This window comes from Sprattus sprattus, assembly GCF_963457725.1.
Source record: "Sprattus sprattus genome assembly, chromosome: 14".
Lineage (NCBI taxonomy): Eukaryota > Metazoa > Chordata > Actinopteri > Clupeiformes > Clupeidae > Sprattus > Sprattus sprattus.
The window spans coordinates 27,843,174-27,854,501 of NC_137912.1; the positions used below are offsets into that span (position 1 = coordinate 27,843,174).

The window sequence follows — 11,328 nt, forward strand, 5'->3', positions numbered from 1 at the left end:
TTGGAGAAGCGGTCTACGACCACCAGGATGGTGGTGTTCCCTTGTGACGGTGGAAGCCCGGTGACGAAGTCCAGGGATATGTGAGTCCAAGGGCGCCGTCGGATCGGGAGAGGTTGTAGGAGTCCCGCTGGTCTGCGGTTGTCAGGTTTAGAAGTTATGCAGACGGTACAGGCTGCCACATACTCCGCCACATCCTGGCGAATCCTAGGCCACCAGAACCGTCTCCGCAGTAGCTCCTGGGTGCGTCGGACTCCCGGATGGCCGGCCAACTGGGAGGAATGAGCCCATTCTAAGGCTTTTGTGCGACAAGACGCGGGCACAAACATCAGGCCCTGAGGAGTCTCCCTAGGAGCCGGGGTCGCCCCCTGTGCTTGACGCACCTCTTCCTCCAGAAGACATCGTACCGACGCCACGACCCTTGAGGGAGGGATGATGGGTTCTTGGGCCGCTGGCTCTGTCTCGGATGTGTGGAGCCGTGACAGGGCATCGGCTTTCCCATTCTTCGAGCCTGGACGGTAAGTCACCACATAATTGAAGCGACTAAAGAACAAAGCCCAGCGAGCCTGCCGGGGGTTGAGTCGCTTCGACTGCCGGATAAATTCTAAGTTCTTATGGTCTGTGTAAATCAGGAAGGGATCAGCTGCCCCCTCTAGCCAGTGCCTCCATTCCTCAACTGCCAACTTGATGGCCAGGAGTTCTCGATTGCCCACATCATAATTCCGCTCTGCCGGGGAGAGGGCCCTGGAAAAGAAGGCACAGGGGTGGAGCTTGCCATCCTCTGCTGCACGCTGGGAGAGTATACCCCCTACTCCAGAGTCGGATGCGTCTACCTCGAGCACAAAGGGCTTGGATGGGTCCGGGAGCGTGAGGATGGGCGCAGAACAGAACCTCTGTTTGAGGTCCTCGAAAGTCTTCTGCGCAGCCTCGGTCCACACCAGCCGACGAGGGCCACCCCGAAGCAGCGAAATGATGGGGGCTGCCAGAGTGCTATAATTTCGAATGAACCGCCGGTAAAAGTTGGCGAAACCCAGGAAGCTCTGGACCTTCTTGACTGTGGTAGGTACCGGCCAGTCCTGGATGACCTGGACCTTATCGGAGTCCATGGAGAGGCCCTGAGGCCCGACGACAAACCCTAAGAAGTTAGTGGAAGGGGAATGGAACTCACACTTCTCCACTTTGCAGAACAGATTGTTGCGTAAGAGAGCTTCTAGCACTGCTCGAACGTGGCCCACATGATCTTTAAGAGACTTGGAGAAAATCAGGATGTCGTCCAAGTAGACGAACACGAAGATCTCCAAGAACTCCCTTAATACATCGTTAATCAGGGCCTGAAAAACCCCTGGGCTGTTCGATAATCCAAACGGCATTACCAAATACTCATAGTGACCGCTGGGTGTTATGAAGGCGGTCTTCCACTCATCCCCTGGTCGGATGCGTACGAGATGGTAAGCGTTCCTAAGGTCCAACTTCGTGAACATAGTCGCCCCCTGGAGGCGTTCGAAGGCGGTTGACATGAGTGGCAATGGGTATTTATTTTTCCGTGTGATATTGTTGAGGCCCCGATAGTCTATACATGGTCTCAGACCACCGTCTTTCTTGCTGACAAAGAAGAAGGGCGCTGCCGCCGGAGACGAAGAAGGGCGAATCAGCCCAAGGCGCAGCGCCTCCTGAATATAGTCGTTCATGGCCTGGGTCTCCGGAACCGAAAGAGGGTAAAGACGTCCTCTAGGGGGAGAGGTTCCCGGCAGGAGGTCGACCGCACAATCATACGGTCGATGGGGTGGAAGAGTGGTTGCCCTTTGTTTGCTAAACACCTCCTCTAGGTCGTGGTAGCAGGTCGGGACCAGAGAGAGATCAGTCTTGGTCGGTGGAGCCAAGATATTGACGGTCGGAAGTTGTTCCCCGCTTCGAACCGAAGATAGGATGGTCGAGAAGGGAGTTCTTGAGGGGAGCTCTGGAATGAAGACGTGGGAGATGGAGGAGGCTGCTGGTGTGTGGGTTGGAAGATGGCCTGCCGTGGTGCAGGTGGTGCCCCAGTGGAGTAGAGAACCGGTTGCCCACGCAAACTGGGGTTCATGGACCGCTAGCCAGGGGTAACCCAGCACCACTGGGTCATGCTGAGTAGTGGTGAGCCAAAAGTGGATGGTTTCCTGGTGGCCATCCTGCGTGAACATAATTAGAGGCGCCGTTACCCGCTCGAGCTGCCCGGAACCTAAGGGGCGACCATCCAAGGCCTGAACTGGCTGTGGAACAGCCACTGGGGTGGTTGGAATTCCCAGTTGTTTCGCCAGGGTGATGTCCATGAGGTTCACCGCAGCGCCGGAGTCCACCAATGCCAAAAGGCAAACTATAGGCGAGCTCTTACCTAAGTGACAGAGGCGAATGGGGATGGAAAGGCGGTTGGCGGCCCCAGGAGTCTCAGCACTTCCACTCACCAGGGGCCCTGGGCCCCCTGACGAGTGTCCTCTTTTCCCTGAAGGTCGGGACACTGCTGCCGTTGATGACCTGCGGCTCCGCAGTACATACAAAGGCCCCTCTGGAGGCGGCGGCTGCGTTCCTCACGGCCCAGGCGAAAGCGGCCGAGCTCCATCGGCTCGGCAGGAGGCAGGGTTGGTACCCCTGTTGAACCTGATGCGGACGGCCGGGGTAGGAAGGCCGTCATCGGAGCCCGAGTCTCACGGCGGTCCGAACGCCGTTCCTGGATGCGAGCATCCAACTGGATCGCTAGGCTGATCAGCTCGTCCAGCGTGTGGCCCCAGTCCCGGTTGACCAGTTCGTCCTTCACGGACGCCTGCAGACCACGGTAGAAGGCAGGCCGCAGTGCTTGATCCTCCCAGCCACTCCGGACTGCTACAGTGCGGAACTCCACTGCATATTGGGCGACAGAGCGATTGCCCTGGTTGAGAATGAGGATGCGCTGCGCCGCCTGATCCTGAGTCTGCTCGGTGTCAAATATCAGACTCAATCGCTGCAGGAACCGCTGGCTGTCGTTCATCTCAGGCAGTTGCCGCTCTGAGACTGCGGTTGCCCACTCCAAGGCTGGGCCCGAGAGACGGGAGATGATATAGCCCACCTTCGCCGCTTCGGTGGCGAAGAGGTGTGCTCGGTGTCGGAACACCCCGGTGCACTGAAGCACAAAGCCGCGACAGGCATTGGGCCCCCCAGCGAACGGTTGTGGGGAAGAGAGGGCAAGACCAAGAGAGGCTGGAGGAACTGAGGGAGTAGCCTGAGTGCTGGAGCCTGCCCCGTGGCTCGGCGGTGTATCTGCTGGCGTCGGCGGGGGTCGTGCACATAAAGCATGCACAGTGGTGGTCAGCTCCTCCACTGCCTTTTCAACACGACTCAGCCGAGGACCGTGAGCATTGATCAACACACCCAGCTGATTGATGGCATCTTTAATTTCCTGCATTTCTGCTGTGCCCTGGTTTGACTCCGTCATGCTATCAGGCTAGGTCTGAAGCACAAGCGCAGAAAGCAGGTGGAGATGCAGACACGTTTATTAACACAGAGTTTTTTTCCTCAAAACAGCAAAGGTTATATTATGCACAGTATAATTCCCACGAGAAACACGGTAGTGAGCTGGTCTTAATACTGACATATACTCCCGCGAGAAAAACGCTATAGTATTTGTATTAAATCTCACGAGAAAAACGGAAGGGTTAAATGTCTGTAGTACTGGGTCTCACAGTGCAGAGCTGGAAGTGTTCACCCCACAGTAACTACTCCTGTTCACGTTCTCTAGTCCTCAATGACAGATACGAATTATGACACGAGATAATACACCACGGTAATTGAGTCCAACAACAGAAAGGAATGTTCACGTCAGCGACGTTACAAACAAACACAAAGTCATTCAATAACACGGCTCGCTTAGCCCAAGCCAGTAGAGTTCTCACGTAACACAAAGGAGATAATTTCGATGTTTACTCACGTAGGTCTTAGAGAAAAGATCTGAGCGATCACAAATCCGTACTCCCGGAAACTCATGACGGAGTAAAGGTGTAGAGACACTCCGTGTTTAAATAGGAACTTAAAATCCCCGCGACAAAACCGGAAAAGCCCGGCGCAGGTGAAAAGTGAAAGTCTACTTTGTTCTATGAGAGACGTCTCCCTCTAGAGGAACGGCGATCATGCCCGGACGTGACAATGTGGCACCACAATAGGAGAAAAAAAACACACGCGGGTGGTGTGGCCGAACTGTACATAATGGGCACCATTAGGCCACTTACACACTAGAGCGTGGCGTGGCGGCAGCGAGAAGACAGCCGAGTATCGGGCGGTGTGTTCTACTCGGCCTTTCACACCGACAGCGTCGGCGTGCGAAGCCAGTCCTGCCGCTACGCCACGCTCTTGTGTGTATCTGGCCTTGTACAGTTCGGCCACACCACCAGTGTTTTTTTTCCATAGCTGCGTGGTCATACTACGATTTCGCAGTCATTCCTATTGCTAACTGATGCACAGAAGGGAAGAAACTTAAAGCTTGTAGCCTATACGGTGTGGGATATGGTGGGAGAGAGCTGATGAAAGAAGAACGGTTGTGTAGCTAGCCGGGGCTGGTGTGCACATGAATTAAGCCACTCGCATGCATTAAGTTTTAACTTCTAGTTCTATGCATCGGAGTTCCCAATGAGAATAACGAGGGTGCGTCTACCGTGGCGTAATTAAGGGATCATTTGCAAAGTGTTTGCAGTATGACAATTTGGGATGTCCCAAGCCTAATATTACACCGTGCCACAAACCAATCTTAGGTTATACGATTCCCGTCTCATTACTAGGTCGCTACTAATACCAACAGTCAAACTCACCTTCGGCTATGCAAACGTCCATGCATGGCTCGGGTATTTTCACGTACTTTTTAACATTTAAGTACTTCACCTTGAGAATCATCACTTCAGAAGAAATTATATGCTACCTGTAGGCAAAAGGAGCGAACGATTTGTCATCAGTCACACGATATTGACACAGCAAAGTATTATGTCCAATAAACTACATAGCCTACAAAACAAATGTGCTGAGCATATATCGAGTAAAATTAAGTAAGGCTGTCATATATTTTCATTGTAGCCTAATATTCATATTGTCAATCACACAAGTCCTTAAAACCTAACGTTAGTTGTTACCGTTAATGCTAACCTTGACCTGGAGGCGGGAAGGGAAGACGACTTGAACCACTACAACATATACAAATAGCCCAATATTGAAAATGTAACTATAAATAAAACGATAAACACTCCCAAATGGACATTTTTGTCAAATATTGCCTATATTGTATTAATGTTATGTAATAACTTACCACTGACGGAATCTCCCACCACTTGACATGAGGCGACTGCTGAAACGGCTTGAAGAAAATGGCGAATTCACCAGATTTTTCGGAATGTTCGTAGCAAAATATCCCGGATGTAGAACCCAACACTAATTGGTGTTCACATGATATAACTCTGAAAATGAACAACAGCACCAGGCCTGCCTGAACTCCAAGGGTGTTGCGAATTAAATATTTAACACCATGTGGTGTTCATTTGCTTGAACACCAGAAATGTAACACTGGAGAATTTGCTGTGTACAAGCTTGAGAGATCAACACACACTTAGCAAACCTAAAACACACATAGAATGCACTTCAGCTAACAGCGGGAAAACTCTGGGAGCCAAAAGTGTGTGAGAAAGCCCTTGGGCAGGGGGTTTGTTCCTCTTCAGACCATTTTGAGCCAAACAGAGATAACTCGCGGCCAGAAACTAACACTCTCACTGATGCAGGTTCATAATTACACAGTTCAGCCCAAACACATGATTAGGCAAAGAGAGCTGGAAAATAAAAACTTTACTTGCCCTCATAAAAAGTTATTTCAAATACAAAGCAGATGGGATGTTGCACTTCTATAAAAAAAAACATAGATCCCCGGTGGAAATGCCAAATATGAAGTCATGTTTGAATCTCTTGCTATCTATTAATAGTTCCAGCTGTTAACTATGCTCATTTGACCACCCTTCCCCTATTTTCTGACGCGCTGTAAAATACCTCTTCTAATTTGCCCTTGTGAATAGTATTATTTGGCACATTTTGTACACTTGTATTTTCCCTTCTGTATGTTCTGTCTCTTGATCTCAGGGGGCATATAAGGAGATGTGGGTAATAGTTTACACACGTCCATTCACTAACTCAGTTGTGTCAGTGAGAGGGAGAAAGGGCAAGCCCCTCTCCCATTGGATGAGCTCATACCTAGCAAGACAAATGTGGTTCTTTTGAGTGATGATGTCATGTTAAGAAGTGTATAATGCTGAACTCTGTGCAAAGGTCTGATGATGAGGTTAAAAGTTCAAGGCTTGATCACTGCCAATTTTGCATATACTATAGGCCCACAAATTATGGCTGAAGGGCACAAAGCGAACCTCCGTAGGCCCTACATTTCTCTAAAGGATTACAGGATGGGATGTGTGTCATAAATGTTTGTCATGCCATGTCATAAATGTTTGAATGTTTTTGTATTTTTATATGGCTCTCAAGTAATTGATTGTTGTAGATTGTTGTGTTCTGTTTTCTTTGCCTGTTACTAATGGAAGAGACTTTCCATAGAAAAGGCCAACCAACGAAACTTTTTGCTCAATCTTGTCGCCGAATGGTTAAAAACAGAACGGGTCGAATCATTGGAAGATGTGCGTGGATACAGGCTCCCAGTCTACCGTGTTTCTGGCTGCTATCGGTCCAGCACTCGTGCAGTTTTGATAGGCTAAAATTTGGCAATGCGAAATAAGTCGTTTCATTCACGGAGCTATGGTAATCTGAAATCTTTGGCTTGCTTAGACTTCCTCCATCTGCACCTCTGTGACAGTGCAGCGCCTCCCGTCTTCCACACAACGTTGCTCCTGCACGAATCTAACAAAAAAAAAAAAAAAGTCTGACCAATGGAAGTACTTCAGGGTTGAGCCGAACGAAAGAACACCCTGTACCGAAATAACTGACTCAGCGCACTTTTAAAGCAAGGGCGATCTTAGTGGCTACAATAAGTGGTGTGCTTTTCTTTATGATGGCCTGATTGGATAATCCGAATGTCAGTATCTAGGATACGTTTTCTTTCCTTTTTTAACACCGTGTTCTTGTTTGCTAGTTGAAGAAATGTATTTGCGAATTGATAGCTCGAGCGCCTGGAAGAACGCCCATAGTTAGTAGTCTACTGCCCCAAAGTAATGTAGTAAATCTAGACCAGGTGACACATTAAGATGTGTACATATGTCTGCAATACAAGTGCTTTGAGCCTACGTCAGATAAACTACGAGTTCGGGACAAAGGACAACGACAATTGTGGAATATAACTAGGTCATCTTTCTCTATGAAGAGATGGAGCTGTGAACTGAAATGGAGGGGGGAACTTTCATTAGTGTCTTGAGGCTCGTTTGTAGAGCTTAATTGACAGCTCTCATATATTTGATTAATGGGCACAAAAAGTTAACAGGTTTATATGTTGCCTATGGACCTGTTACTGAAATGATCAATATGTAGGAGAGTGGCATATACATCATGCATTATGACACTTGACCTTCCACTTTTTTCTAAAGGGATATATTCAACGAGGTGTTGCCCTTGGTCCAAACAGGATGGGTCCATTCGTGCATAAATTAAGCTCTGTGGACAATTACAGTACTGATATTAAAAAGTCAAATACAAATATAATAAAATCAGATAATGAGATTTTGAAATTCTTATATTCTTTTAATATTTTACAAACATGCAATACAAAAATCCACATTTTTGAAAGTAGGCTCAGTTTGCAAATTTTTAATCTGAGAATTATGAACTTATAAAAAAAAAAATGCACAAATGCCACTTTGGATAGTCATAAACAACATAAGCCTAACATAAATAAGTTAGTATAATTTCCTCAGTGTTTCCTTACATAGTAATATATACAAATAAACTTCAAAGTTGTACACAAACAAAAGCAGTGTAACGTCTTCTCTCCCCTCAAATATGTATGCATTTATGTATGTATATGTGTGTGTGTGTGTGTATATATATATATATATATATATATATATATATTTCTTCTCTGATCATAGTGCCATGACATTATCAACACAAATACCCATGAATGTGATAACAATGACATATCTTTGCATTAATGCGGCTTGAAAATGTACAACCCAGTGTTAAAAGCCATTCTATATTGTGATTAATGCATGATATGAAGATGAGTTTTTTTTTTTTTTTTAATGTACACATAAGTTATGTGATAAGTGCTCAGTAGGATTCTGTGTAGGATTTTCCTTCTAGATAAAACTAATAGAATAATATAACTGGCGCAAAATACATTTAGTGGGATATCCCAGTGATTTAATACTGTTATATTCTATATCAGTTATACCATAGAATATAACCTCACACCACCCTTGAACACCCAACCCACCCCATCCCACCTTTCCAATGTGTTGAAGCTTTGGCAGAACATAATTCGCTCACAGTTATATTAAACCCCAAATAAAGTCCTTTTAGCCACCAACCATAATTTATAAGTAAAGTATTTTTTTCTTGAGCTAGGCAATGTAACTGGGGGGTTTTGGCCCCTCAAACCCTATCTTATTACCTACTTAAAAATTGCAACCCTCTCCTTTTTCTTAATCACTGCACTTAACTCATGAAATAGGCACTTTTTGATTTCAAATATTTCAACCCTGATGTCAATATACATCTAACTAATAATTACCTGAAAAGGAGAACCCTCCTTTGGAAGGACCAAAACAGCAATTTGGGGAGACATTTTAAAACTACACTGCAATTCTTCAAGTCACACACACTGTAATTAAAATGTATAATATTACAATTACAAAATTTTACATCTGTATGTGCTACATATAAAACAAATATTTATACATAGGTAGTAAAAAAAAACTGAGCACGAGAGGACAAAATCCAATTGCACACTGCTACATCGTTTGCTTTTGAGGCAAATGTATTCCTTTGAGTGCTAAAAGTTTAGTGTAAAAAATCAGTGCTTATACAAGCCCTCCCAACTTCAGGTAAGGCTTGGTGTCTTTTCCCACTGCAGTTCCCCATTGCTTCTTCAAGCACCAAAAGTGTTTTATGGAAAAGGTAGGAATTGTTAGTTCTGTGAGAAAAGGAAAATAAAAATAAAAATATTACCATCAATGAGATTATTACATTTTTTTTTCTCCAAACAGCTACAACAGATTTGCATGTGCAGAAAACTGTTTCTAAGCTGTACACAGAGACAAAATACAGCAATGGAATGTGCAACAATGGACATTTAATTAATGTACAGTGGTCTGCCACATCTGTCAGACTGTCTCTGATAGTGAAATTATCACAGAGCCCAATTTAGGAGAATGCCCACTGTAGCCTCCTGCCAGCCAGGGTATATTTTACAGAGGATATTTTCACTGGTGCATTAACACCTCTCTTTGGAACAGTCAAATATTAGTCATATATTTTTTGTTTAGCTTTATTGACGTCATCAGATACCATCAAGATTCCAAGTAACATCACTTGAACACAGGGGTCCTAAAATATAATGATTATGCACTATGTAGCTTTAAGTGATTCTACACTCTATATTCAGGTTTAGGTTGCAGATGTATTGCAGAAATGTAAGGTAGGCTAATTGTAGCCTAAAGTTGACACAAAGTTAACCGTAGGTCTGAGCCGTGAAATGATTTGATACTCTACTCTGTGGTCAACCGTTTAGCCAATTTTTACATGTTGGCCTGCAAAACATGTAGCCTACACGCGTCTGTAAGCCCATACTGTTGCCGCCTAGGGTATATCTATGCCTTATCTAGTGATGCTTCGTTGATGGGGAAGCCAATAGGCCTACGACCGATTTGTTCTCGGCTGATGATTGAAGCGTGTCCAAATGCTTATTTTTTCAAAGGTTGTAACCGATAAGTCTATGTCAATAGAGTTCTCACAAGATACTCACCTTTTAAAGCTAACGTTCATGGTTAGATCCTGGACTAGATTTGTTAGGCGTCTGTTCTACCAAATCCGTCCTGTCTCGACTACGGCTGACTTCACTGGAACTTGTGTTGGCTCTTTTACTTCGACACGCAGTTTCTATACGGGAGGAACAGAAAATGTTACTTGAACGCAACGCAAATTGTTAGAATAGCCTATGTGTAGCCTACGAAGTGTCCTCGTACCACAACTTTCAAACCTGTCTTTAAATGTAACTTAATAAAATCAGATGGATTCCGTAACCCATTTCAGATATTGAACATACTAGGCCACGGATAAAGGCAAATGAATGGCAGAAATCCGTGTACATTGACAATTAGGTTACAACTTGTAGGCTACTGAAATACTGTTGCTGGTTATACAATGTCACATTGTCAATTAGGCTAAGCAGTTATATGGATAAGCTATTCAGTGTAATTGTAAATAAAGGTAGCCGAATTACATGCAGTGTGAACTTGTCACACGTAAACAACGACTGTATGTAGGCTATGTTATTCGTAGTATACCTTTTCTGAAGTAGCTATGGATAGGCTACCTTACCTTGACTTGCTTGTCGTTTCCGTGAAGGGTTACGCGGCTCTGAAAACCCTTGTTGACTCTGGTCAGCGGCGGTGTCCTCGGAGCGCCCTCCTCCACTCGCACACGGAGTCGGAAATGTAGTATTTAAGTCATGATTCCCGTTATGATCTACGTTGTCGGGGGAATCTGCACGTATACGGGGAGGTCTTGTGTAAAATTCGGGAACAGCTCTGCTATCTACCTCGCTCCACTCGAATTTCCCATCAGGCAGAGGTTCATTATTGGAGAAATCAAAATTCCATGTCTCAGTGGATGCTCTTGCCATCTCTTGCATTTGCTCCTTACAATCCTTCATAAACTCTTCGTGATCAACAGGTCCGAAAAGATTTCTGCAGACGGGGGCCTTGGTATGATCAGTCGAACTAGAATCCACCCTTTCCAGCGTTGGACTTCCATTAGAAAGACGAACATTTGACATTTTCCACATATGAAAATGTCCGAAACGTCAATTTATGTAACCAATAATGTCGCAGATTACCAACACTTATTACCACAGTAACCGTTTAAAGCCCACATTAAGGCAAATGCGTGCATGGCCAAATTATATACGATAAACTACATCCAGTGTGGCAATGCGTGCAGTCGCCTAGTAATCACTGAGCTTGAAAACAAAGTGCGGCTGAACAGGGCTGTCCTGTCAGTTTAGTCTCGTAGTAAGAGCGAAGAAAAACAGGCAAGTCATCTGAGTGGCCAATATGGCGATGGAAAAGGAAGCCTACTGAGAAAAATAGACTGACAGCAAAAGCTATTTAAAAAGAGAACGGTACTCATTGGATAAGA

The 11,328-nt window shown here is 45.5% G+C and overlaps 1 protein-coding gene across 1 annotated transcript; it reads right to left on the reverse strand.

Annotated features, from left to right (window-relative positions):
* Positions 1-8,418: 8,418 nt before the first annotated feature.
* Positions 8,419-11,243, reverse strand: cdkn1ba (cyclin dependent kinase inhibitor 1Ba). The gene is made up of 3 exons (XM_080851672.1): positions 10,510-11,243; positions 9,935-10,068; positions 8,419-9,103 (listed from the first exon to the last, which is right to left on the reverse strand). Exons 1-2 carry the CDS (start codon positions 10,973-10,975, stop codon positions 9,944-9,946), a joined length of 591 nt encoding a protein of 196 aa, XP_080707798.1. The 5' UTR covers positions 10,976-11,243; the 3' UTR covers positions 8,419-9,103; positions 9,935-9,943.
* Positions 11,244-11,328: the final 85 nt, after the last annotated feature.